The sequence below is a fragment of the Lontra canadensis genome, unplaced genomic scaffold, assembly GCF_010015895.1.
Source record: "Lontra canadensis isolate GAN:19392208 unplaced genomic scaffold, GSC_riverotter_1.0 scaffold224, whole genome shotgun sequence".
Classification (NCBI taxonomy): domain Eukaryota; kingdom Metazoa; phylum Chordata; class Mammalia; order Carnivora; family Mustelidae; genus Lontra; species Lontra canadensis.
The window spans coordinates 449,543-476,145 of NW_022631218.1; the positions used below are offsets into that span (position 1 = coordinate 449,543).

At 57.4% G+C, this 26,603-nt stretch overlaps 2 protein-coding genes across 4 annotated transcripts in view; one reads left to right on the plus strand and one right to left on the minus strand.

Annotated features, from left to right (window-relative positions):
- TRAP1 (TNF receptor associated protein 1) overlaps positions 1-23,794 on the plus strand; it is a 52,684-nt gene extending 28,890 nt beyond the window's left edge. The window contains exons 2-18 of the mRNA XM_032849352.1: positions 130-294; positions 1,453-1,535; positions 2,684-2,824; positions 5,965-6,036; positions 7,461-7,621; positions 8,753-8,862; positions 9,400-9,473; positions 10,216-10,371; positions 11,983-12,103; positions 12,501-12,570; positions 15,035-15,182; positions 16,972-17,157; positions 17,547-17,685; positions 18,467-18,552; positions 19,146-19,291; positions 23,005-23,077; positions 23,527-23,794. Of these exons, the coding sequence (XP_032705243.1) occupies positions 130-294; positions 1,453-1,535; positions 2,684-2,824; positions 5,965-6,036; positions 7,461-7,621; positions 8,753-8,862; positions 9,400-9,473; positions 10,216-10,371; positions 11,983-12,103; positions 12,501-12,570; positions 15,035-15,182; positions 16,972-17,157; positions 17,547-17,685; positions 18,467-18,552; positions 19,146-19,291; positions 23,005-23,077; positions 23,527-23,628 (2,033 nt within the window). The 3' untranslated portion in view covers positions 23,629-23,794. The remainder of the gene's footprint in view (positions 1-129; positions 295-1,452; positions 1,536-2,683; positions 2,825-5,964; positions 6,037-7,460; positions 7,622-8,752; positions 8,863-9,399; positions 9,474-10,215; positions 10,372-11,982; positions 12,104-12,500; positions 12,571-15,034; positions 15,183-16,971; positions 17,158-17,546; positions 17,686-18,466; positions 18,553-19,145; positions 19,292-23,004; positions 23,078-23,526) is intronic.
- On the minus strand, positions 1,496-26,603 carry DNASE1 (deoxyribonuclease 1). 3 transcript variants are annotated; one of them, XM_032849356.1, is made up of 9 exons: positions 26,530-26,603; positions 25,981-26,128; positions 25,597-25,685; positions 25,377-25,460; positions 25,068-25,183; positions 24,811-24,923; positions 24,584-24,738; positions 24,218-24,314; positions 1,496-1,575 (listed from the first exon to the last, which is right to left on the minus strand). In XM_032849356.1, the coding sequence occupies exons 2-9, from the start codon at positions 26,125-26,127 to the stop codon at positions 1,564-1,566; spliced, it is 813 nt and encodes a 270-aa protein (XP_032705247.1). In that variant the 5' UTR covers position 26,128; positions 26,530-26,603; the 3' UTR covers positions 1,496-1,563. The 3 variants fall into 3 exon arrangements, with proteins under 3 accessions (XP_032705247.1, XP_032705245.1, XP_032705246.1); XM_032849354.1 differs by lacking the exon at positions 1,496-1,575 and adding an exon at positions 23,985-24,049; XM_032849355.1 differs by lacking the exons at positions 1,496-1,575; positions 26,530-26,603 and adding an exon at positions 23,985-24,049 and having other exon boundaries at positions 25,981-26,236.

A 26,603-nucleotide genomic window follows, 5' to 3' on the forward strand; every position in this document is an offset into this window, starting at 1 on the left:
CCCCTGGGGGACAGTGGGGCTTTTGAGCACCGGCCTGCCTTAGAGATCCCCATGGGAGCGTTTGCAGGACCCAGCAGACGTGTTTCCGATGTCTTACTCAGTGTTCTTCCTGCATGTTTGTCTTTCCAGGAAAACCTTTTCTGTGTCCTTGGCGGACCCCGGCCTTGTCCAGGAGCCCCAGGCAAAGCCTGGAGTCGAGCTTCCAGGCTGGGCGGTTCTTCAGCTCGCAGGCCGCGGAGGGCCAGACTGAGGAGCCCCTGCACTCCATCATCAGCAGCACCGAGACTGTGCAGGGTACTGTGAGACCGGGCAGGGGAAACTCTTGAGGCAGAGGCAGTGATGGATAGAGCCACGCACTTGCTTCAGACGAAAGGTCTTAGTCAGAGGGAGGGTTCCCCCAAACAAAGCATCCTCCGTTTCCGGCTTGGCCAGGAGCGGCTCGCCCCCCGTCCTGGTGTGTCGTGCCCCCTCTGGTGGTCACCCGTGAGCTTGCGGCCGGCCCCCTTTTCGGAGTGGGGATTCACGGCACATCTGCTAGTGATCATGGCAGCAGGGTGTAAACCCGGCATTGGCCGTGCCGACGCAGGCCTGCCCTCTCGAGCTGGCCTGTCAGCTCAGGAGTCTAGAAAAGCAGGCTCCAGAGCCCGTCGTGAGCCGGTCCCCACGTGTGTCCATTTCTGACTTTCACATGAGAGGACAACACAGTCTTTGATGTTTGGGTTAAGAAGCGAGATCTTGTTTGTTTGCTTTCTGAATAATTAATTTGGAAACAACTTTTTTTTCCCTAAGATTTTATTTATTTGACCGAGCGAGCACAACCAGGCAAAGCAGCAGTGGGAGAGGGAGAAGCACGATCCCCACTGAGCAGGGACCCTGATGTGGGGCCCAGTCCCAGGATCCTGGGATCATGACCTGAGCCAAAGGGAGTCGCTTAACCAGCTGAGCTAGCCTGGGGCCCCAGAAACCACAGTTTTGAAGAATAGAATCTAGGGTCTGATTGTTAGAGCCAGTCTGATTCTCATATCCTTGGGAAGTGCCACCCTCAACAGGTCCTTGAACTGTCCTAAAGTGACAGGTCTCAGCGGTGGGGAGCAGGGGAGGCTCCCTTTGCCCCTTCTTGTGGCGAGAGGGGGACCCCTGGCTTGTCCTCTCTGACGCCTCCTGCGTGAGAGCCCCAGTGACTTCATTTCTTTTTCACTTTTTTTTTTTTTTTTTTTAAAGAGATTTTGTTTTTAAGTAATCTCTACACCCAACGTGGGGTTGAACTCAAAACCCCCAAGGTCAAGAGTCGCACGCTGCACTGACTCAGACAGCTGGGGACCCCTTTTGTTCACTCTTTTGAAAAATGTTTAAAATTCGTTACTTGAAACATTCTTCTGAGTGTTAAATCGCGTACTCTTCCATGAAAATAGAAACTGCATTTTACTGCATCTGTCTGTGATTCATTACCAGGTTCCGTTTCCAAACACGAGTTCCAGGCTGAGACAAAGAAGCTTCTGGACATTGTTGCCCGTTCCTTGTACTCAGAGAAAGAGGTGCGGTGTCCGTTCCTCAGTCCCGCTGCTAGTGGCGTTTCCTTTTGAAAAAAAAACGATTTTTATGCTGCTCTAGAGACACGCCTGGTAGTATAACAGCTGTAAGAACGCATCAGATTTGGACAGACCTGGATCTTAGCTACCAGCACGAGTGTTTTTATTAAATCCATTTGGGTTTCATGGACAGAGAGGCCCCGAAGATTGTGCTAGATTGACTCCGGGAGTTATTTTTGCTGATGGTTTAGAATCCCTCCTCTCCCGCCCCCACCCCTCGATACTGGCGTGTGGGCCCTGGGGTTCACTTCTGTGGGCGTGGCAGTATGCTCGGTGGCCCTGTGTAACCGTGTTACCTGGTGGGTGGCCACCAGATGGACGGTGGGGCTGCTAGAGCAAAGCCCCTGGCCCCATGTGGAGAGAGCAAGGGGCTGGGAGGAGCGAGAGGCTGTGGGAGAAGCGAGAACAAACAGTCCGTCGTGTCCATGCTCGTATTGCTAGAGTACAGAGGGGAATTTTGAGGAAGGGTAAAGCACAAAACTCCGAAGTTAAGAGAGACTTTTTGGGAAATACTTCCCGGTCTCGTGCTGCTGCATGCCATGTTCAGGCATCCCCGTGAGCTCCAGCTTCTGTGCTCTTGGGGTCCTGTCACCACGCTTCCTCCCGCACCTGCAGGAGGAAGGTGTGTTTGAGGGAAAGGTGCTTCTCAGACACAGACGGGTGGTTGTGCCATGTGGCCTTTTCCTCCCCTGAGCATGTTAGGCCTTTGTTGAAGGAAGCCAGAGAGTTCTTTTTAAGGAGTAGAAGAAACAGGTGTTGGGGGATATTTTGACATCCCTGTCCAGAGTTGGGCAAGCAGTGGGGGCACGGGGCTCTTCAGGATGGAGCTGACGTCGCAGGTTGGCACCTGCTTGATTTTCAGGACAGAGCAGCAAGGTTCGGGTTCACTCCTTAAAAGCAGCTGCGTCAGGGGAAGCCCTGGGCCTTCAGTCATTTTGGGACCTGCCCTGGAGAAACCGTCTCTGAGAAAAGTGGGAAGTCTTTATGGTTAAAACACAGAATATTCTTCGGCATTTCTCCCCGACTTGGAACGCACACTGCGCCTGCTGACCAGGACAGCCCGCGGTGCTAGCACCTTTTTTCTGCTCCCGCAGGTGTTCATACGCGAGCTGGTCTCCAACGCCAGTGACGCCCTGGAGAAGCTGCGCCACAAGCTGCTGTCGGAAGGCCGGACGCTGCCGGAAATGGAGATCCACTTGCAGACGGACGCGGAGAAAGGCACCATCACCATCCAGGTGGGCCTCCGGGTGTCCCGCCGCGGGCACCAGCCCTCTGCGCTCCTGGGCCAGGGGAGCTGGATGGGCCTTTTTGTTCCTTCTCCAGGCTCCAAGTGACGTGCCATCTGCCTTCATTGTCAACTCTTGTTTTAGTTTGCTGTAAAAATAATGCTTGTTCAATGTAGAAAATTTGAAAACACAGGCACACAGAAAAGCAGGTTTAGAATTGCCCCATCATTTGAGGTTGAGGACTGTTAGCCTGGGTTTTTGATGTCTGCGTTTATTTACACAGCTAAACATTGTTAAGTTCTGTGTTATTTTTAGTGTTCCCTTTTTACTTTTTTTTTTTTTTTAAGATTCTATTTATTTATTTGAGAGAGAGAGAGAGCATGAGGCGGGAGAAGGTCAGAGGGAGAAGCAGACTCCCCGTGTAGCTAGGAGCCCGATGTGGGACTCGATCCCAGGACTCCGGGATCATGACCTGAGCCAAAGGCAGTGGCTTAACCAACCGAGCCACCCGGGCGCCCCCTTTTTACATTTTTAACTGTAGTTTTCTCCCGTAATGGATGTTTCCCCGCGTCACTGAGTATCCTGCAGTACCGTCTCATCACAGCCCGCCGTTCGGATCGGTGGTCTTGCTTTAAATGAAGCAGCACTCGGGGCTTCTGTAGCCTCTTGAAAATAGCAAGGTCAGAAAGAAAACAGAAGCAGGGGACTCCTCAAGCCGTGGTTGAGGGACCCCGTGTTGCCGAGACAGCTTCTTCAGGGTCTGGGGTGATGGCCGAACTGGGGGGATGCCTGCAAGGCGGAAGCATGAGCATCAGGGGCTCTGAGCAGATGCTTCCGACCTGGGCTTCCCGCCGCCTCCCAGGGAGCTGGGTTTGGCTGCTTGGGACGGTGCTGGCGGGGTTCTCTTGTGCCGTCTTGTGGCTTGTTCTGTCTGGGCTGCATGTGGGTGCCGTTTTTGCTGCTGTTGGAGGAAGCTTTACTGATGTAAGATTTACACACAGTAAAATTCAGTGGGCTCAAGTGCACACATTGCTAGTGCACCACCATCCTGATTCCTCCCCGCAGACCTCCACTCCCCCCCCAGCCCATCAACCACTCATGTGCTCTCTGCCCCTTCGGGTTTGTATTTTTCTAGAATTCCATAGAAACACAGTTTGGTCTGACTTGCCCTCTGCAGAATGCTGTGAGCTTCACCCCGGTGCAGTGCGTGTCCTGTTTTCTCCCAGAGAAGTGTTCTGCCGCACGTGTGCCATGCGCTCGGGGTCCACTCGCCATGACATGCCTTCGGCTTGTTTCCAGTTTGGGGTGTTAGGAGTAAAGCTGTTCTGGACACGTGTTTTCATTTCTCTCAGGTGCATGCCTAGGAGTGGGGTTGCTGGCTCCAGGAGAGTGTGTAACTGTGAGAGCCGCCAGCCACCCGCAGCAGGTGTCCCCACGTGCTTGCCTGGCAGTGGTGGCTAGAGGTCACTGCTGTGGTCCTTGCCAGTGCCGGCTACTGTTGGCTGCAGAGATTGGGGCCATTCCAGCGGCTGGGTGTGTTTTTTTATTTTTTATTTTTATTTTTTTAAGATTTTATTTATTTATTTGACAGAGATTACAAGTAGGCAGAGAGGCAGGCAGAGAGAGAGGAGGAAGCAGGCTCCCCGCTGAGCCGAGAGCCTGATGCAGGGCTCGATCCCAGGACCCTGGGATCATGACCCGAGCCGAAGGCAGAGGCTTTAACCCACTGAGCCACCCAGGCGCCCCTGGTTGTTTTTGTTTTTTTTTTTTTGTTTTTTTTTGTTTTTTTAATTAATTAAGAGCGCTAGAGAGGGAGAGCGAGCAAGCATGACCAGGGGGTGGGGGCAGAGGGAGAAGGAGAAGCAAGGAGCCCAACGTGCGGCTTAATCCCGGGACCCAGTGGTCATGATCCCAGTGTGAGGCAGACCTGTAACCCGACTGAGCTGCCCGGGCGCCCATGGTGGGTTTGTTGTTCTTATTGTTGTTTTTAAGATTTTTTAAATTTATTTAACAGAGAGGGAGAGAGATCACAAGTAGGCAAAGAGGCAGGCAGAGAGTGGGAGAAGCAGGCTCCCTGCTGAGCAGAGAACCCGACGCAGGGCTCGATCCCAGGACCCTGAGATTCTGACCCAAGCCGAAGGCAGAGGCTTTAACCCACTGAGCCACCCAGGCGCCCCCCACGGTGGGATTTTAATGTACGTTTCCCTCATGATTAATGGTCAGTCATGAGCATCTTGTCAGGTGTTTGCCATTTCTGTATCTTCCTTGTGAAATGTCCAGATTTCTGATTCATCTTTTTTAAAGATTGTATTTATTTATTTGAGAGAGAGAAAGAGCATGAGAGAGGAGAAGGTCAGAGGGAGAAGCAGACTCCCTGCCGAGCAGGGCACCTGATGCGGACTCGATCCGGGGACTCCAGGATCATGACCTGAGCAGGAGGCAGTCACTTAACCAACTGAGCCACCCAGGCGCCTTTCTGATTCATTTTTAATCAAGTCGTTTGTTTTTTTAATTGAGTTACAAGACTTCTTTATACATTCTGGATCTAAGATCCATATCAGATACATACTTTGCAAGTATTTTTTTTCCCAGTCTGTGGTTTGCCTTTTAATTTTCATGGTGGTTTTTGAAAAGCAAAAGATTTTAATTGTCGTGAAGCCTGGTTGATCACTTTTTCCTTCTGTCGCATGCTTTTTGGAACGTAAGAAATCTCTGCCTCTTCCACGGTCCGATTTCCTCCCGTTTTTGTGTAGAAGCTGTGCCGTCTTTGCCCGTCCTCTATGCGTCTGAGCTGTCGGGGGCCTGGTGTGAGGGGGGCCGAGGGTGGGAGCAGTTTCAGCGCCATCTGCTTTCCTTTCCCGTCGAGTTCTCTCGGAACCTTTGTCACAAATCAAGGGACACAATCTGCGCAGCTGTTTCTGGACTCTCTTCTGTCTCTTGGCTCTCTGGGTCTCTCTACTAGCGGGGTTCGTTCTGGTGCGGCCCGGCCCCCAGGACTAGAACTGGTCCCCGTGACGGCGTGTGCTTTGACTTCCCTGAGTCCTGCCTGGCACGTGTAACTGATGCCACTTGCCCCTCGTGGCTGTCTGCCCACGACCGTCCCAGCTCCCAGGTGCTGGCCTTGGAGCTTAGTGTGCCTCTCTCCTCAGGATACTGGCATCGGGATGACACAGGAAGAGCTGGTAGCCAACCTGGGAACGATCGCCAGGTCAGGATCAAAGGTAAACTCCATTCCCCCACCCCCCACCCCACAGTCCCCTTCTCAGGTGCTGCATTTTCTGCCCTCAGGGCTCTGTCCCCGAGGCTGCCCTGACCAGAGAGGGCAGGAGCCAGCAGGCTTCGGGTGCCAGCTCCGTGTTGGCGCTGTGGGGGCACTTTACCCTTCATGGGGACCCCGGTTTCTTTTCCTTATAGACGAAGAGGTAGAATTCAGTACCTTTTCCGTAGCTAGAAATCGGCCGACCTTAGGCTCCAAGCCTGTCTGTCGGTCTGGAATGCACCCTTCTGGCTCTGCATTTCTCCATCACTCAGGACTTGCTTGAGGTGGAGGGGCCCGGCAGAGGTGGTCATCCTTCCTCTCCATCCTCAGCCCTGTTCACAAGAATAGGTCACGCCGGTGGGTGGTCGGCTCTGTGGGGAGGATGAGCATCTTGTCAGGTGTTTGCCTGGGTGTCGTGGCTGCTGTGTGACCCTTGAGGGGCGGGTGGTCACAGGACCTCTGCCAGCAGCAAGTTGGTGGCTGGTGGCCCTGGGCTGCCTGTATGTCTCTACTTGGTTTTGTGGGCCTATGTGCTGCCTAAAATGGTACCACGAAATGACAGAAGCACTTGAAATGGTCTAACCCTGGGTCCGAAGTGACTTGCAGAAATTCTGCCTTTAAGAAAGTACGTTTCCATGACTATTCTTCCCTGCCATTATTTTGATTCTGTTTCTGTCAAGGAAAGTCTGTGCTGTCGCATACAGTAGCCACCAGCTACACCTGCCTGTTTGAATTCACATTAAATGTAATTTAAAGCTTGGTTCCTCGGGCACACCAGCCCCAGTGTGAGTGCTCGGTACCCAGATGTGGTCTGCAGCCACGTTTTTGGGCCACATAGAACACTTTTGTCTCGCAGACGGCGTCATAGCAACAAGTGTGTGTGTTTTACTGCATTTTTAATCTTAGAAACTTTGATAAATATGAGTCATAAAAATTAAGCACCTTCTGATACCGTATCAAGCATGAATGTGGTATATACCATTTACCCTTGAAGCTTGGAATCTTGGAAACCCCAGAAGACACATTCAGGAGAACTGCGGGGGTCCCTCTTTCTGTACCCTGCCTGCTCAGACTGCCACCCCAGTGACCGGGGAGTGTGGCCTGCAGGCCTCCTGCCAATAGGCAGGCTTACGGGCTCCGAGTCAGATACAGACCCAGTCCCCCTGCTGCCCAGCTGGGGCTCTCCGGGCCGGTCACCGGGCCGGTCACCTCGCCGCCCGCCTTAGTTCCTGGGCTAGACCACGCGGTGAAAAACCACTCAGTGTGGTTGTCTTGAGGATGAAGGGTGGTCCCCACCAGCACTAGGGGGATGGACACAGAGTCACAGACATATTTTCTGCCGGGGGGAGGGGCTGCCCTCCGTCTGACCATTCTTCGCCACCACAGGCCTTTCTGGACGCGCTGCAGAACCAGGTGGAGGCCAGCAGCAAGATCATTGGCCAGTTCGGAGTGGGTTTCTACTCCGCTTTCATGGTGGCGGACAGAGTGGAGGTCTACTCCCGCTCAGCGGACCCGGGCAGCCCCGGTTACCAGTGGCTCTCAGATGGGTGAGTAAATGAGAGCAGGCCTCACGTCACACACAGGGAGCTCCCTGGGGCCGCCACGGCCGGGCGCACCTGAAGCGCACTGCACGAGTCATCTGGGGTATCAGTGCTTCCCTTGGAAAGTGAGAGTCTCCTGATGGCGTGTCAGTGCACCTTCCTGGGCTTCCTGCGTGAAGCCTGAACCGCACTCTTTGGGGAGCCGGTTACTCTTTCCCCTGCAGGTGGCCCGTGCCGTCTGTCCCTCGTGTTTGTGCTCTGGAGTGTGGCCTGTGCCAGGCAGAGCTCCTTTGAGAGTCGCTGGCCTTAGGACCGGGCGGGCACCACGCATCCTCTGCTCCAGGGCAGCCTCGCTGGACTCCGTTCTGTGGGAGTTCCTGGGTTTGGCTCGTGGGTTTGCCCGTGCCTCCCCTGCCAGCTCGGGCCTGAGGAGTGGCCTTTTATAGAGGCTCACTTGTTCCGCAGCCTGCTTGGGGGCCGTGGCTCTCAGGGTCGCTGGGTGGATGTTCTGGAAGAATCTCGAAACTCTCTTTGAGGAGAATTGGACCTTGGCCAAATGGAGGCGTGCACTTCAATAGGCTCAAACCTTCATTCCGAGTCCTTTCCCCATGGAGGCTCCTCTCTGCCGTGGGGCTCCGGTGGCGCACGCAAGAGGGGCTCTTTTGGACCCAGCCCGTCTCCCTTAGGCAGAACTGCCATTTCTGTTTAATTCTGAGAAGGCGGCACTCAGAGGAGATGGGCCAGGGTTTGACAAGGCACTTGTGGGGGTGCGTCCCCCTCTCTTCTCCTCTGAAAAAGGTTTCTCTGCCTGAAACACGGGGTTGAGTGGGCTTAGCTTGACCTAGGGGCGGTCCCTGGGCATCTGCTCTTTCTTTTCGGCATTGGGACCACCTTGGGTGACCTTAGAGCCCACGAGGCGACACATGATGGGGGAGCCACACCCTGCAGCCACGCCCCATGTTGGAGACCGTAGCAGCCGGGGGCTCAGCTGGGCTCAGAAATGGTGGCGCTCAGGCTTGTCTCTGCGGGTGAGCTTGGGCCCTGCTGGCGACAGTCCCAGGAAGAGTGACTGGACGTGCGGCGGAGGCCCCGTCAGCCTCACTGTGCACAGCTGGCTCTCTCTTTCCCACATCTTAGGTCTGGGGTGTTTGAAATCGCTGAAGCCTCGGGAGTGAGAACCGGGACCAAGATCATCCTGCACCTCAGGCCGGACAGCAGGGAGTTCGCCAGCGAGGCCCGCGTCCGAGGCGAGCGGGAGCCGGGGCAGCGGGGGGGGGGGGGGGGGGGGGCGCGGTGGTTCGGGCGCCGCTCAGGCTGGTCGCCTGGGCCGGCCTGCTCCGTGCGGCCGTGGGAGGCCGGGCCTGCTGGCGCTGTCGGGTTGGGTTCTGTCTTCCGCCCTCGCTGGTTGCACGCGGTGCTTTCCCCGTCGACCCCCACCCCGGGGCCTGGCCTGTGCCCGCTTCTCGGAGAACGGGAGCGGGGCTTCCTCACAGTGGGCTTCTCCTCCGGGTCTGACCAGGTGCTTATCCGAGGTGCCAAGGGTTTCCAGGATTCACCATTAACCTCCCATATGTCAGCCACCAAGAAGGTGTGGGGGTTCGTGGTGGCTGGGGCCTCAGATCCCTGGTTCTCGTAAGAGTTCTGGTCACCCTACCGTGGCCTGGCTTCGCACCCGTGAAACCACTGGCCTGGAGCCGTCTGGCGTGCTGTGTCACTTCCAGAGCTCTTGTGTATCCAGAAGCTTCCTGTATTCATTGTTGGTGTGTGTTTTTTGTCTTTTCAAGATGTGGTGACAAAGTACAGTAACTTCGTCAGTTTCCCCTTGTTCCTCAACGGCAGGCGCGTGAACACCCAGCAGGTGAGACCCTGGGCTGCCGGGCGGGCTCAGGTGGCTGTGGGGAACGGTTGGTACATTCCAGGGTCAGGGCTGAGTGGCACTGAGGCCCAGCGCGGGGGTCCCCCGTGGAAGGCCAGGTCCCGACCCTTCTGTGTCCTGTCCACGTGCACCACGTGCAGTTTGGCCGTCTTTCGTGTGTTCACAGAGCCATAGTCTGTTCTAGAATGTTCTCACCCCAAAAAGGAACCTCCCTCCATTAGTAGTCGCTCCCCATCTCTCCTCCCCTTGCCCCCGACATGTCACATCAGTGGAATCAGACACTGAGACCTTTGCATCTGGCTTCTCACCGAAACGGTTGTGGGGTTCATCCACACTGGAGCCCATGTCAGTCCTCCGTTCCTTTTACGGCGGAGTCGCAGTCCATGGCTAGACCATGTTTCTTTGTCCGTTCAGTTGTCGTATTTGTGATGTACCCCAGGCACGTGCACACCTCTGGGCTGGCCTTTCCTGACCCCCTGTCCTGGGAGGGGGCCCTTGTTCTCGAGCCTCTTGTGTGTCTTTGTGGGACACCCCCTCCTCCCCATGCTGGAGTCGGGGGCAGGGGCTTGCCCCCAAGCCCGTCGCCCTGCTCTGTCCCGTGGGCTGGGCCTTGCGTCATCTGCGGGGTGGACTTGCCAGCACCTGGGGCCATGGGCTTCGGTGGCCCAGCTCTGTGGGGAGGGTACTGCTGAGCCTCTGCGTCCTCCTGTGTCCCCGTTTCCAGGCCGTCTGGATGATGGACCCCAAGGACGTGGGCGAGTGGCAGCACGAGGAGTTCTACCGCTACATAGCTCAGGCCCACGACAAGCCCCGCTACACGCTGCACTACAGGACGGACGCGCCTCTCAACATCCGGAGTGTCTTCTACGTGCCCGATGCGGTGAGGCCCGGCGGTGGGGGTGTGGCTGCCGGTCCCGGGCTGCTGTTCCGTGGGGTGTGGGTGGGCCTCCCCCGTGGCGCCGGGAGCACTGGCCCTGAGTGGGGACAGAGCAGTGTGGACATCCTAAGAATTAACTTGGTAGCATCCGAATAAAAGAATTCATGTCTCTGGTTAGGGGAACAGGGTTTTTAGGTGAGGGGGGTCCCACGTGCCATCTTGGGGTAGAGCAGAGACGTTCAGACGCGCAGGCCTGGCTGTTGTAGAGCCATGGGGAGTCCCTCAGGGCAGCACGCGGGTGCGCCCCTGAGCCACGCGGCCACATGGGGCTCCGTGGTGCTCTGATGCGTTGGTGGGCACTCCGTCCTTATGCCTGGCCCCTAAGACCCCCAGCTCAGCTGCATGGCGAAGGTTCTGATGAATCCTGCAACAGGGAAACCTGCTAGGTGGTTGGAAGAGATTCCTGGCCTTTTCTGATTGCCGCCCTCGTAACGACCTGTGGCTCCCCCTTTTGGAAAGTGAGACCCTCACTGCTGAGTTCCACACGCCGGTGCCAGCGTATCCGGGGGCTCGTTAGGACTGCGGAACCTCAGTGCTCCCAGGACCTCCTGAGTCAGAGTTTCCGTTTCAGCAGGTCCCAGTGTGGTGTGCGTGCAGGCTGCAGGCTTAGAGCAGGGCTTGGGGGACGATGGTGACTAGTTCAGGCTTCACGGGCCACACATGTTCTGGAGCCCTGCCCCCGGAGCAAGGACGCCCAGAGGCTGCAGAGGAGCCCAGCTGCGTTCTAAGAAACTGCAGACTCGGCAGTTTGGATTACACCCTTTTCTTTTTTTTTTTTCCCAAAGATTTTATTTATTTATTTGACAGAGATCACAAGTAGGCAGCGAGGCAGGCAGAGAGAGGGAAGCGGGCTCCCTGCTGAGCAGAGAGCCTGATGCGGGGTTCAATCCCAGAACCCTGGGATCATGACCTGAGCCAAAGGCAGAGGCTTTAACCCACTGAGCCACCCAGGCGCCCCATGGATTTCACGTATTTTGACATAAGAAACCTTTGCCTGCTTTCACAGCCATTTAAAAATGTACAAGTTGAAAAATAAAAGCGTACAAGTTGGGTGCCCAGCAGGTCAGTTGGTTAAGTATCTGACTCTTGGTTTTGGCTCAGGTTGTGATCTCATGGGTCGTGGGATTCTGTTTCCCTCTCCCTTTGCCCCCCCTCCTCAAACAAATAAATAACATTTGAAAAAAAAATAACTGAAAACGAAGTGGACAAGCCGTTCTGGGGCTACACCAGCCCGGTGATGAGCTGGATTTTCCCGTGGGCTGTGTCTGGTCCCCGGCCACAGTGGGTTTGGCCCTGCTCACAGGGACGTGTGCTTTGCCGTTGGTGTCCTCCAGGGGCAACGGGGCGGGCGCCGCAGCTCCCCGGGAAAGCCCCACTCCCTGCTCCCCCTGCTGAGAGCGTGTAGGGCTCCTCCGTGGGCTTCCGGCTTCTGACCTCTCTTTCTTCTGGGTCCGCGCACGCCCCCAGCAGCTCGCCAGCGCAGACCTCCGTAGGAAGGGGTGGTTCTCAGCGTCGCCCCAGAGCTCCCCAACACTGCTCTTTCCTCGCCCCCAGAAACCATCCATGTTTGACATGAGCCGGGAGTTGGGCTCCGGCATCGCACTGTACAGCCGCAAGGTCCTCATCCAGACCAAGGCCACCGACGTCCTGCCCAAGTGGCTGCGCTTCGTTCGAGGTACAGGGCTCCGTGGCCGAGCTCCACCGAGTGGGCCGCCGCGCTGCCGGCCAGGGACTGCGCGACTCGCGGTGAGGGTGGGGGGCGCTCGTCTGCCGTGGGTGCGGGGTCCAGCTGAGCGGTCATGGGAAGCCGCTCAGCCCCCCTCCCCGGGAGTTTCCCGCTGGCCGCTCTGGTCACGCTGCTATGACCGGGCTGTGTGCGTCTGCTCTCAGACATCAACAGGATTTTGGGGCCAGAGGGTGTTGCCCCACTGATCCTCCCCTCCTTGTCCTTTGCCAGTTTGCTGTCACCCTCGTGTGGTCTCGGTGACAGGCGGGGAGGTGGAGGGGTGTGTATTGAGGGCTGGGCAGAGCCACGGGCCTGCGAGCGTCCTGACGGCCCGTGTCTCGCGCAGGCGTGGTGGACAGTGAGGACATCCCCCTGAACCTCAGTCGGGAGCTCCTGCAGGAGAGTGCGCTCATCAGGTGAGCCGCTGGCGAGGGGCCGGTGAGGCGCCCGCGCGAGATGGGGCGCCCGCCTTTGCCACCAAGGGTCCCGGCAGGGTGTGGTGCTGCGGCGGGCCCGGGCCTGGGGGGCTGTGTGTGGGGAGATGTGCCCCCACTTGGACACGCTGGGGAGACTCCAGGCACGCCGCCTGTGAGGCAGAGGAGGCAGATGGTTAGGAAGGATCTGATCTTGGTCCAGGAAGGTCCCGGATAGCGTGAAGGTGCTCATTGCTCAGAGACGTCGCTCTGGAATCCCTGTGGGCGGAGGTGGCTGCGTTTCTCAGCTCCCCACCCCTACCGTAGCAATAGCTCCTGTCTCCTGAGTGCTGGCGCTCACCCGGACTGACCGTGACCTTTCCCGGGCAGCCTCTGTTGTCTTTTGAGGGGGCGCCACCAGGTCGTGGTTGCAGGAACAGTCCCAGACCAGTGAGGCTGGTCAGTGGTGCACCTGGACTCGAATCCGTGTGTTACCGGGGCAGGAGCTGCACAGTGACTGCAGCCTGGCACGTGGGGCCTGACTTTGGACTTGTTGTCCCGTTGCTGGGGATGTTCACGTGGCACATGATGAAGGGTGTCTGCCAGGTGTCTGTGTCACTTTAGTCCTTTCCCCTTTGGAGTTAAGCCGGCATACGTGGGGGTGGCATTTTGCAGCCGTGTGAACCGCTGGTTGCTTCATCAAACGGTTTTTAAATTTTTATTTTTTTGAGAGCGAGTGAGGGAGCACAAGCAGGGGCAGAGGGAAGCAAACTCCTCACCAAGTAGGGAGCTCGACATGGGGCTCGATCCCAGGACCCTGACATCACAGCCGAGCCAAAGGCAGAAATCCAACCAGCTGAGCCCCCTAGGCGCCCTGCTTCCTCGGACTTTCAGTGTGTATCTGTTGTAGTATGTGTTCATTTTTAAATACCTAAAATTTATTTGTAGGAACTGATCACCCATTTTGTTTTGTGGGTTCTGGTATGTTCTTGTCCTCATGCGTCTCGATGCCCCGACTGCGGCCAGCAGGAAGGAGCCTGCCCAGACGGGCCCCCTGCCCTTTGATGCGCCCGCGCTCTGCTTTCAGCGTCGTCGCTTCTGGCCCAAGACAGTCCAGGCTCTCCTTGTATTTCACCTCCGTCTTGCCCTGACCCCAGGACCACTGACTCCATGAAGGTTCCCTGGTTCCTTTGATTGGAGCATGGTGGCAAGAAGCCAGGATCTGGGCCCTCGGGCTGCCGATGCTGCTGGGGTGTCCTTTCTCCCAGGCCTTTTATCAGTCAGCTGAGGAATCCAGGAAGTTTGTGTGCGTCTACACCAGCTTGCCTCTGTGTCTGGCGACCTCTCCGATGACCTGCAGGCACCACTGGGACATCGGTCTTGACCTTTCCCATGTGTGCTGCTGTCTTTAACCATAAGCCATCGGCTTCTTGTTACCCCTAACCTGAAGGTGGACCAGTTCCCCACCATGCCGTGGCTGCTGCCCTCCCCTCGTGCTCGTGCCCCCTGCACCTGGTGGCATCTGACCTTCCACACCGGGCTGCGTGGTCACCCTCCTGAGGCTCGATGTCTGGTCCTAGCCACTGTGGCTGCCCCACCCTAGATGTGGGTGCTGTCCTGTTCTGCCCTTTGCCTGAGGGACTGAGAGGTTGGGGACAAGAGCAAAGAGGGAGGGCTTAGGAGAACATGAGACCGTTGGCCCACTATCCTGCGTTACTATAGAAACACATGGTAATACTGCTTTTGTAAAAGAAAAGCAAAATACTGGCAAGGAAATGAGAATACCCGTAATTCCACTAATGAACCTGCTTATAATTTTATGTCACTCTGTAATGCCACAGTAAACACCCCAATCCCCCCAAAGTCTGAGTTTTGTACAGCTGGTTGTGTCTGTAGCATGCGCCGTGTCAGCCCCGGTTCAGTGCCTGGCGTGGGGGGGCGGGTGTGGATCCCCGCAGACACACTGCAGTGTGCAGGAGGTGGTGGGGACAGGCTTGGCGCATGCGCACCCCGCAGTCTCTCCATGTCGGGATTTTTCTGCTCATCTTTCCAGCGTGAGGTACTTTCTCACGTCCTTAAGAACCGTTAGAGGATGTGACGTTTGGCCTGGCAGCTTTTCACATTCCTTTAGCCTGGTCTTCCCCATTGAGCACGGGGGCTCTTCCGTGCGCCCCCGCGGAGAGCCGGTCCGTAGAGCTTGCTGACCTTGCTCTCAGGTGCGATCTGCAGTGGGAACCGAGACTGTGGCCCCCACAGGGGGTCGGTTCTCATTCCTGCCTCTCAGGGACCTGTCTCCCCAACTGGGGTTTGTCGGGGGTCCCCTTTATTTTTGCTTCGTGTTTTTTAGTTTCATCAGTGTTATTTTCACTTCTGTAATTATTAGTGGGAATGAATGTTTTTCCTGCCATTCTGCCATTCTGATCTTTTCTCAGAAGTTGTTTGGGGCAAATGCATTTGTGTTCTGCAGGAAACTCCGGGACCTTCTACAGCAAAGGCTAATAAAATTCTTCATTGACCAGAGTAAAAAAGATGCCGAAAAATATGCCAAGTTTTTTGAAGATTATGGCTTATTCATGAGGGAGGGCATCGTGACCACCGCTGAGCAGGAAGTCAAGGTATGATACGGGTTTCTGGGCGTTTCTCTGGGCTGCCATGCTCCGTGGAGGCCCAAAGGCTGAGCCCCCTGGGACATGAGTATGGCCTAGTGGGGTGCTGTGCCGGGGTCGGTAAGGTAGCGTTTGGTCTCCGGGCCTCCGTCATGGGACGCGGCAGGCCTGGCACCGCTTCCGAGCATCCTTACCGTGTCATGCAGCCCCGAACTCTTCCCGTCCTAATGCTGGAAGGAGGTGGGCGTGCATGGTCTCCTACCACAAGAGCTTGGGGTGCTCTGGAGATCACATAAGACAGGGGACAGTGCAAGGTGCCTGTTTCTTGTGGTGGGAAGGGTGTTCAGGGCATTTTCCCCGTGTGATTGGTGGAAATCCTTTAATGCAGTGTCCCTGGGGCCAGAGTTCAGTTTAATTAGTTAAAAATGTCCCATAACCATCCCGTAAACATTTTCTGGCCAGTTTTAAATTGTCATGTAATTCATACACCATAAAATTCACCCATTTATTTATTTATATATTTTAAGATTTTATTTATTTGATAGCACAAGTAGGCAGGGAGGCAGGCGGTGGGGGGGGAAGTAGGCTCCCTGCTGAGCAGAGAGCCCAACACGGGGCTCGATCCCAGGACCCTGGGATCATGACCTGAGCCAAAGGCAGACACTTAACTGAGCCACTCAGCTGCCCCCAAATTCATCAAAAAGTCAACAGTTTTAGTGAGCAGTTCAGTGGCCATATGTTCACAAGTGGTGCAACCATGACCATCCAGTTCCAGAACATTCTCATCCTCCCAAAAAGACACCCATTCCCATTAAGCAGGTACTCCCAGGGTCGGGATTTCATCTTCTGCACCAGAACAGCAGGAGGTGAGGAAGGATACGACCAAATGTCTGGGGTTCCCCAGGGGGTTCTTCAGGCCGTGGGGCTTGGGCCTCGGGCCGTACTTGCTGCTGGCTGGTGGCAGGACCACCCTCCCCCGCCCCGGCTCCTGGTGCAGGCCTGTCTGAACATCTGTGCGCTGCCAGTGATGTGTTTCTGGTAAACCGCACGTGTGGCATTTGCATCCCCATCGTGCCATTTCATCACACATCGCCTCTGAACAGGCTCCCGTCTTGTGTCCCCCCTCACGTGTCTGTGCTGGATAATCGAGAAGTCAGTGGTGTAGACTAGGCAGTTTAGGTCCCAAGTCACATCTGGGCTGGTGGCCTTAGGGACCTAGGCACCAGCTTGTTGTCGCTCCTCAGTCCTTAGCAGGCACCTCCCCCGTCGAGAGGATAGGGCACCAGCAGGCCCGTTGACTTCAGCTGACAGGAAGGAGGACGACAGCACCCCCTTCAGTACACGCCCACTGTCATCCGTGTACTGTCGTCCGGACCCCGCCTTGGGCTAGTCTGTGCTGTAGGGAAGCCTGCGAATGTGGCCTCTGCACCGTGTCCTCGTGCCCAAGAGGCAGGGTCCGTGACTAGAATGGAGGATGCTGGGTCGGGAAAGTCTCTGCCACGGACCTGTCTGGTCACTCCTAGGACGAGACTGGAGAACCCCTCTCCCCAGGCCCCTGGACCGCCTGGGTGAAGGTTCTCTGCAGGGTTCCCTAGACTTTCGATGGGGGACCTGGCGGATACCACCAGAGCCCCTGCAGCGCCCCAGGGGCTGAGCGCCAGCCCTGGGCCCAGCAGGCGGGGGTGAGGCCGGCCAGAGCCCTTCCTCCCCGTAGCCACAGGCTTCCGAGGTGTGTGGCAGGCGTTTGGGAGGCCGTCGGGGCAGGACCTGGAACGAGCGAGCTGGCCTCTGTCCGCAGGAGGAGATCGCGAAGCTGCTGCGGTACGAGTCCTCGGCCCTGCCCGCCGGGCAGCCGACGAGCCTCCCGGACTACGCCAGCCGCATGCAGCCCGGCAGCCGCGCCATCTACTACCTGTGCGCCCCCAGCCGGCAGCTGGCCGAGCACTCGCCCTACTACGAAGCTGTGAAGCAGAAAAACACGGAGGTGGGTGTGCCACGGGCCAGGGCCAGATGACCGGTGTCTGAGCGCCCGAAGGAGGGTCTTCTGCTTGACGGACAGTGGCTGAGTGGGCTCCGAATGGGCCCCGGGACACTGGACGACCAAGCAGCGCGAGGGGACGTCTGGGTGCCCGAGGCCCGGCTGAGCTACTGCTGATGTGCGTCTCTGGGGTGACGTGGCTTCCTCTGTGGAGTCGCTGTTCCTGCTGCTCTGACAGAGCCCGGGCCCCGCTCAGGGCCGTCTGGTGATCCCTTTATCTGTGCGGCTCAGGAGGTCCCAGGGTCTCTGATGTGGCCTTTCTGGACACGAGACCCTGCCCGCGCCTCCCGCGCCCCGCTCCCCGGGCCCGACGCTGCATCCTCCCGCCCTCGTAGGTTCTCTTCTGCTACGAGCACTTTGATGAGCTGACTCTGCTCCACCTCCGCGAGTTCGACAGGAAGAAGCTGATCTCTGTGGAGACGGACATCGTCGTGGACCACTACAAGGAGGAGAAGTTGGAGGCCGGGGCCCCAGGTCGGCTCCCCTTCCGTCTGGGCCCAGCCGAGGGCGGTGGCCGGGCGCGCGGGGAGGCGGGCCCAGGGGCTGTGGACGTGGGGTCTTCCTTGCTCCTTTGTTGTCCCAGGTCCCCAGCCTGCACAGAAGCAGCTGTCAGGAGCCGCTCCTGTGTAGATCCCGGGACCCCTCCCATGCCCCGTCCAGCGTGGCTTCCTGAGAGGATGAGAAATCATCCTTCTAAGAAAACTCCTACAAAATTCCACGAGCCTCAGGCAACTCAAAGTGTCCTTTTTTTTTTTTTTTTTAAAGATTTTATTTATTTATTTGACAGAGATCACAAGCAGGCAGGGAGGCAGGCAGAGAGAGAGGGAAGCAGGCTCCCCGCTGAGCAGAGAGCCCGACGCGGGGCTCGATCCCAGGACCCTGAGATCGTGACCTGAGCCGAAGGCAGAGGCTTAACCCACTGAGCCACCCAGGCGCCCCGAAAGTGTCCTTTTTTTAAAGTAGGCACCGCACCCACTGTGGCGCTGGGACTTGTGACCCCGAGAGCACGAGTCACGTGCTCTGCCGGCTCAGCCAGCCCCGCGCCCCGGAGAGTCCTCTGTGAGGTCGTTCTAGCTGCTCGCCCTTAGGTGAAGAGCTTCTTGGCAAGCTTCTGTCCTCGTGCTGGTGGCCAGCAGGGGCTGGAGGGAGCCTCCTGCAGCCCGCACGGGGCAGAAGTGTTTCAGGTCCTGGGACGACCGCAGAGGGCGGGGCTGCCTGTAGCAGCTCGGGGCTCCCTCCCTTCTGCTCCTCGTAGCCGGTGACCGCCTGTCGGAGAAGGAGACGGAGGACCTGATGGCTTGGATGAGAAACGCGCTGGGGTCACGTGTCACCAATGTGAAGGTGAGGCCTTCGAGAGACGGGCCACCTCCGTGACCCCACAGCTGCCTGCTGAGTGGCTGGCCTGGTGTGCTCTCCCGGCGGCGGGGGACGCCATGGTCTGGGGTGGGGACGGGCATGTCGCTGCTCCTCCCAGGGCGTGCGCAGGCGTGGGGGAGGCGGTGCGCCGAGGACGCCAAGTCCCTTGGGAGCGTCTTGGGCGGGGCTGGTGAGCGCATGGTCTGCGGGAAGGGGGCTCAGGCCATCGAGATGGGTGGGCCTGTGGGGTTCCCCACAGTCGTAGGACGTCAGTGGCCCCTGTGAGGCCGAGGGGCGTGGGCAACCAGGCAGGATGGCCCTAGGACAGCCACTGATACATGAGAAACCGGGGGCTGTGAGGGACACGGGGTCCCCGTTCAGGATTCTGCCCCGGGAACTTGATGTGGCCGCGGTTCCCGCTCCCTTCTCAGTGGTGCGGGGCGGCGGGGAGGGTGTCCCCAGAGACTTGCATTCTCTGCTGTCACCTGGGGAAGCTTCTGACCCGCTCAAGGCCCTCCAACCCCAGGGCCTCCCTACCTCCCGCTGTGCCCTCACCCGGTCCCCGGCCTTCCTTGTAGGTGACTCTGCGACTGGACACCCACCCCGCCATGATCACCGTGCTGGAGATGGGGGCCGCCCGGCACTTCCTGCGCATGCAGCAGCTGGCCAAGAGCCAGGAGGAGCGCGCTCAGCTGCTGCAGCCCACGCTGGAGATCAACCCCAGGTGGGCTCCCGGCACCTGGACCCGGGGCACCCGCGACTCGCCCCTGCGCAGTGATGCTGCGCAGATGGGGGTACAGCTCACGACTGACACCTACCAAGGGCAGAAGGCTTATGGGCGGTTTGGGAACTACAGACACCAGCTGTGTGATCCAACTACATTGAGTTTATCCCCCCACCCCAGCCCCTGTGGGAGGTTCTAGAACACGGCAGTGCTGGCGGCTGGATGCCCCCGTGTCCTGCTATCCTGGTGCGGCCTATCCCTCCTCAGCGGCCCCACAGCCCTCACTGTAGAGACTCAGAGCTCCTCACTGTGCTCTAGTCTGACTGTCGTGTGTCCTGGACACAGCTCTGGGTGGCCTGTCAGTGGTGTCCCCAGGCATGTGCTTCTGAGGTCGTACCTCCTCCGCTTCTCAGCGGACGGTGGCCAGAGGAGGGGGCGGGCGTTTGTGTCGGGGCAGAGTAACAGGCAGGGCTCTGCCTCGGCGCCGTGATGCAGCCTTTCCTGGTGGACTTGGGGGTCGTTCTCATTTGGGGGCTGCTGGGACGGGTTGCTTGGACCACTGTCCTGTCTGGTCCGTGCCTGTGTTTGCCTGAGGCTCACCTGCCCCGGTGGCCTCTGTTGGGTGAGGAGACGCTGCTCCCGCGTGCAGCTGGCACGGGAGGCCCCAGGCCCTGCGCTTTGCGCCCTTTAGCTTGGCTTTCTGAGGACACGCCCGAGACGGTCCTTTGTCCTGTTCGTCTTGTAGTTTGCACTTTCTCAGTTGCATCTTCTTCCAGTGTCTTCATCTGCCTGAAGATGTGTTGAGAGGTTCTTAATTTTAACGAAGTCATAATTTTAAAAAACTCGTTAATTTGAAGTTTGGTTGACATACGGGGTCCGTTTTGGACAAACAATGATTTGACGTTTACGGACACGACCACGTGCTCGCCACGACGTCCCTTACCCCGTCACTGTGCGGTCCTGCTCTTCCTGTGACTGTACAGCTGAATCTGAGCCCTGCAACGCCTTCGCCCCCCGTGCTACAGGTCTGTGTTGGGTGCTTTTCTAGGTCTTGTTGAGAAATCTTTCTCATCAGAGTCTTGAATGTATTCTCCTAACATTTCTGTCTAAAAGCCTTAACGTTTTGGCTTTGGGGCTGGTTTTAGTCCATCTCTAATTGGTTTGGGATGTAAGAGTCGTCGTATCTCACTCCACATGAACACCCCAGCCGCTCACGCCTGTCCTCTCCCTGCTGACCTGCGTGGACGTCTCTGTCCAGTGGCCGCAGCGCACGGTCTTCCCCGCAGGTCTGTTCAGTGACCTTCCCCTTAGTTCCCTTCAAGGGTATCTTCCCTCCTGCACATCTGCGCTGTACGAGGTGGCCTGACAGGTTCCACACGCGCACACAGTTCAGCTTTTGATTGAGAGCCCCAGTCGATTTCGAATGAATGGGCATCGATATGTCCATTCTCTCATCCGTGAACATGCTCGATCTGTTTATTTAGGGTTTTTTTTTTTTTTTCCTTTTTTGGTATTTGAGAGAGAGGGAGCGAGCGAGAGAGGGAACACAAGCAGGGGGAGTGGGAGGGAAAAGCAGGCCCCCCACTGAACAGAGAGCACGATGTGGGGCTTGATCCCAGGACCCTGGCAGGTAAGTCATCTAGGTGCCCTGAAATTTCATCTTCTAACTTGCAGCTGTATATGAAAAGTTTTGGGGGGATTTTGTATACAATGATTTCATAAGATTTATTCTGCAGAGAGGGAGTACCTGGCGGAGGTAGGGACAGAGGGAAAGGAGATCTCCAGCCGACTCTGTTGAGCACTGGGGCTCGATACCATGACGGTGAGATTATGACCTGAGCCAAAACCAACAATTTTGGCTGCTTAACCGACTACGCCACCCAGGCGCCCCTACAATAATTTTTTAAATGAAATTATTCCAAGTTACCAAAAATGTTAGAAAATAGCAAAAAGCAAGCCTCTCTAGGCTTGTCTCCTTCCATACTTACTATATAGCCCATTTGGTGTATTTTTTTGGTCTTAAGTTGTTGTATACGTTTTTTTGTTTGTTTTTTAAGATTCAGAGAGCGTGGGAGTGGCAGAGGAGGGGAGGGTGAGGGAACCTCAGGCAGGCTCTGTGGAGCGCGGAGTAAGACACGGGGCTCCATTCCATAACCCTGAGATCATGACCTGAGCAGAAACCAAGAGTTGGATGCTCAACCCACGGAGCCATCCAGGCACCGCTGTGCGCTTTACTATTTTTAATTATCATAAAGCTTTTTTCATGTTGCTTTATAATCATAGATTTTGTTTAGATTGCTGGGGAGAGGAAGGAGTCTCCTTTTCTGCTTTGTGAGCCGGATGACTAGACACGGAGTCAGCGGGTGAGACTGGACGTGGCTTGTGGCTGGTCCCCAGTCCCCGTGGACTGGCCTTTGTGGCGGCCCGAGAATGGTGCTGGGAGGTGGCTGTCCCGGATGCTCGTTTCTGTTGCCAGAGACTATTTTGAAATTTCGGTTGCTTTTAAAATTGGTAACGTGTTCATCTGGTCCAGAAATGGGAAGAACCAAAGGAACTCACAGCCACCTTTCCCTTGCACCTTTGTCTCCCGTGAGGCCCACATCAGGGGCGCGCGTTTGCCAGCGGCCTTGGAGCGGTTCTGCCGGACACGGTGCTCTGAGATGGGCCGCTGCGTCTCAGGGCAGCGTCCATGCCCGTGCTGGGGGACTCCCACTGTCCTCTGTGGCAGTTAGACACGCTTCGATTTCTTCAACGCTTTCAGTTTTACCAAAAACTTCTCAATTTTGATGTAGGTTGCATATGAGTAAGGTCAGATGGGATTTATGGTGTTTTCTCCTGTGCAGAAATGCTCTCCTCATGCTGTTTCCCATCTCCCTTTTTGACCTCTGCATGTTTTGTTTCAGCTTCAGCAGTCCTGAAATTGTTTTCTTCTAAATGATTGTATTTCTTTTGATCTATGGAATCTACTAGAAATCCAGTAGTGTTCTGGGTTTTTGGCCAGTTACCCTCCCTCTTGTACACTTTCCAGAGATTTTACTTCAAGCGAGAGAGCGAGCCTGAGCAGGGGGTGGGGCAGAGGGAGAAGCAGGTGCCCCAGTGAGCAGAGTGCGATCCCAGGACCCCCGAGTCCGGACCCGAGCACAAGGTAGACACTTAACCCAGAGTCCCCCAAGGCACTCCAAAATGCTGTTTTGTTTCAGTGCTGTAGTTTATTCGTATGTTTATATAGTACACCCCATGGTTATATATTAAGCAGGATCAGGACGCTGCCATCAGAGGCCTCCACTCTACCAGTGGAGCCAACCAAGGGCCCCCGGCGTTGGCGTTTCACTTTTCAGAGCCAGCAGTGCAATCACTGGAGCCTTACAGTGTGCTGTAACACTTAGGCATGGTCTTCCTCGGCCGTTCTCCCCGTGCTTACAGACTTTAGTTACCTGAACTAAGGTAATCTGTTAAATGTATGGATTAAGGAGGGTTTCTGACATCGAATGTCTTGTTCATATATTAACTTTGGTACCTGCTGTATTTGCAGATCAAATCTCTGAATTCTCCTGGTTTTCTCGGTATAGCCTCTGGAATTCACATTATCTGCTTTTTCTTCTTACACAGGACCGTCCTACTACACTTTTTTGAAGGTTCCGATCACCCCAACCTCAGAAGAGTCCTCACAACACAGAGGCCTCGCGCTAACGCTGGTGTTTTCTGTGCCACAGACACGTGCTGATCAAGAAGCTCAGTCAGCTGCGGGACAGCGAGCCGGACCTGGCGCAGCTGCTGGTGGATCAGGTGCGTCTCGGGTCCGAGAGAAGTGCCGCCTGTTCTCATTCTGAGAGCCCGGGTCGCCTGTTGACGTGGGGCACCTGTTGCCTCTAAAACCCTGCTTTATTTTTCTTTTAAAGGTTTTATTTATTTATTTATTTGGCAGAGAGAGAGAGAGGAAGGGAAGCAGGCTCCCCGCTGAGCAGAGAGCTCAATGCGGGGCTCGATCCCAGAATCCTGGGACCGTGACCTGAGCTGAAGGCAGAGGCTTTAACCCACTGAGCCTCCCAGGCGCCCCTGTTCTTTATTCTGTTGTGAAGATTTTGAGAGAGCCCAGGACCCTGACAACATGACCTGAGTTGAGCAACTGAGCCACCCAGGCACCCCTGAAACCCCGTGTTGGGAGGCGTAGTGCTCCTCCTCTCTCCCCTCTGCAGGGCCGTGTCCTCCCACTGACGGGTCCCCCTCCCTCTCAGATCTACGAGAACGCCATGATCGCGGCGGGGCTGGTCAACGACCTCCGCCCCATGGTGGGCCGCCTCAACCACCTGCTCGTCAAGGCCCTGGAGCGACACTGAGGGGCCACCGGCGTGAAGGGCCCCGTCTCCCCGCAGGGACTAGGGCTGCAGCGGAGGTGACGAAGAAAGAGGCAGCCGAGACCAGCCATGGAGAAAGGAGGAGGTGCCACCTGTGACAACACCCGCTGTGAGCTTTATTTACTTAAAAGCATTTTTTACTTAAAAACCTGTGTTCATCTAAGCGGTGAACCGGTGCTGGGACTGTGAAGGTGGGTAGGGCGCTGGGTTGCCACGAACCCCACACTCACTGCGGAGGCAGAGGAGCGACCAGGCCGTGTGCAGGGGAGGTGCTCTCAGCCCCGACTCGTGGGCACGAGGACAGGCAAAGCTGTGGCAGGTGGAGGTTGCGTCCTGAACTCCGCTCACGTCAGACCCTCTTCAGCGTCACCTCCACCGGGTAATGGTCGCTGATGGCCTGGGCCTGTGGGGAAGCGCACAGTGAGGACGGCGGCGCACGACCCGCTCCGCACACAGTATTGCCTGCTCGGCCCCCCACGGCTCTCTGATGTCGGTGCCCAGAACGGAGACAGCCGCAAGCCCCCGGGGTGCAGGCCGGAGCCCCAGGAGAGCTGAAGGGAAGGACACCTACCAGCTGGCTGCTGAGGCCGTAGGCAGCCTGGAAGTCAAAGGGGGCAGCCGAGTCTGGAACGATGGCGTGCTGGAGCACCGTTCCGGCCACCACGATCCTGCCGTGCACAAGGTGGTCCCCGTCAGCCCCGGGGCTGGCCCCCCCCACCCCCCCCCCCCCCCCCCCCCCGTCTCTTAGTCGGGAAAGGTCACGCAGTGGGGCTGTTGGAGTCCAGCAGGCCCTCGCTGGGCTGAGGGACTGGGAGCCCCTCCCTTAACCCAGGCACTAGGGCCCCAGACTGCGGGAGGGTGACTGACCCAGGTTTTGGGAACTTGAACCTAGGAGTCAAGGCTGTTCCTGGAGGTGACCCTGTCCGTCCCTGCCTACCTGTCGTAGGCACAGTGCGTGGCCGTGGATGTGGTGTCCACAGTGTCGGCAATCAGCCACTGGAAGGCCGGGCTTGTGCGCAGGCGGATGGAGGCCCACTGGGTGGGGGCCACGTAGCTGCAGCCAGCGTTGAAGTCACCCATGAGCATGACATCCTAGCAGGAGATGGCAGCCACTTGGCCTGGGCACACGGCATGTACCCCCAGGGCCTGGGGCCGGGGACTCACCTCCAGGTCCCACTTCTGCCGAACAGCCAGGTAGACGTCATAGAGCGAGTCCATCTCTGCCACTGCGTCCAGGGGGGCCGCGTGGAGCGGAACAATGGCGAACTCCCAGACCTCTGTGGAGATGTCCCGCTCAGCCCTGGCGGGGTTAGGGGGCACGAGCCCATCCCAACGGGGTGTTTTCCTGAGGGACTTCAACCTCAGACCAGAGCACTAGGGGTGACCAGGGCTTTCCAGGGATCCCAGGAAGGGGTGCGTACTGGTGAGCGGGGAGTGGAACCGGACGATGGCGGGCTCGCGGCTGAAGGTGTCATTCCCGCAGGGCTCGCAGCCGTCGTCGTACTGGTAGCTGTCCAGCACGGTCACCTGGTCAGGCCTGGGGAGGGCCGGGAGTGAGCCTGCGGCCTGGCCCAAGTGGGCAGCACACAGTGGGGCTCAGAGCCCAAGGCCCGCAGTCTGTGGCCTCCAGTTCCTCCCCACAGGACACACTGCTGCCCTCGAGGGCCTCCGCACCCAGCCTTCCGGGAGTGCTCCTGGATGGCCCCCGCCTGTGTGAGCCGGGGCTTTACCTGAACAAGAAGAGGTAGCGTTCCTTGTAGCTGCTGCGGCCCAAAGGCTCACTGACCACGTAATGATAGGTGTCTGGGTCATCCCTGGATCAAGGAAACGACGTCCCTGTCAGAGGGCCGCCTGCAGGGCTCCTGTCTCCGTTCGGCAGCTGTACCATGTCCTGGGGGGAGGGTCACCGTCCCGTGCCTCCCCGGGGCCCCCCCCACTGCCATCACCCACCGGTTGAGAGCATCCAGCAGCCTCCCCACGGCTGTCAGGTGGCTGTCTCTGACCTCCTGGACGATGGCGATGTCGTAGCGACTCAGGATCTATGGACAGGGCCACGGTGATGCTGAGCGGGGCAGCCTGCGTGGACGCTGGGGAGCTGGGCCCCGCTTCCTGCAGGTCCCCACAGGGCTGAGCTGTTCCCGGGGCGCCTTCATGCATGGTCTGGCGTGGGACTCTGCTGCTGGCCGGGGCGGGTTCTCTTCACCAGAGGCTCTGCACACCCTGGGTTGTGGGTACTCTCAGGACGGACTGCTGGCCCAGTGTTCCCAGGACCTGTTAGACTTGTCCCCTCCCCCCGCCCTGGGGTTCCTTGGGGACAGCCCGGCTTGGACTGACCTGCACGATGTAGTGAGAGAGCGTGGAATTGGACATCTTGGTCTCCCCAAAAGTCCGGATATTGAAGGCTGCTATTTTTAGGGACAGGGCCACGTGCAGCAGGCCGGCCAAGGCGAGCAGTGCCCCCATCAGCCTGGCACCCCTCATCCTGCAGGAGGGGTGTTTATGTGTGAGTCTGCAGGAGGACGGTGCCCCGTCGTCCCCCAGAGTCCGACCAGGAGCGGCTGGTGGAGTCCGAGTCTCCGTAATCCCGTTTCTGTGGGCCGTGCTGAGCAGGCCGGGGTGAGACTCAAAACCCTCTTCCCAGTGTCCAGAGAGCCAGACAGCGAAGTGAAGGGCCCGGGGTGTTCTCCCTCCTCCACCCGCCAGAAGACAAGCCCCTGTAAGAGTCGCCAGCCTCTGTTGCCAGGACACCGGCTCACAACCCTCCCTGTCCCAGGCACCCACCCAGCCGGGACGGGCAAAGGCTCTTCCCAAGTGGCCTCTAGGCCTAGCACCCACTTTCCAGGGGCCCCGTGTCACACTGCCCTTAGGGCACCAGACACTCACCTGAAGGTCAACTTCTACGATGGCAATAGGAATTCTTAGAAGAATCAGAAATCAATGTTCTCTGACTGGTATCA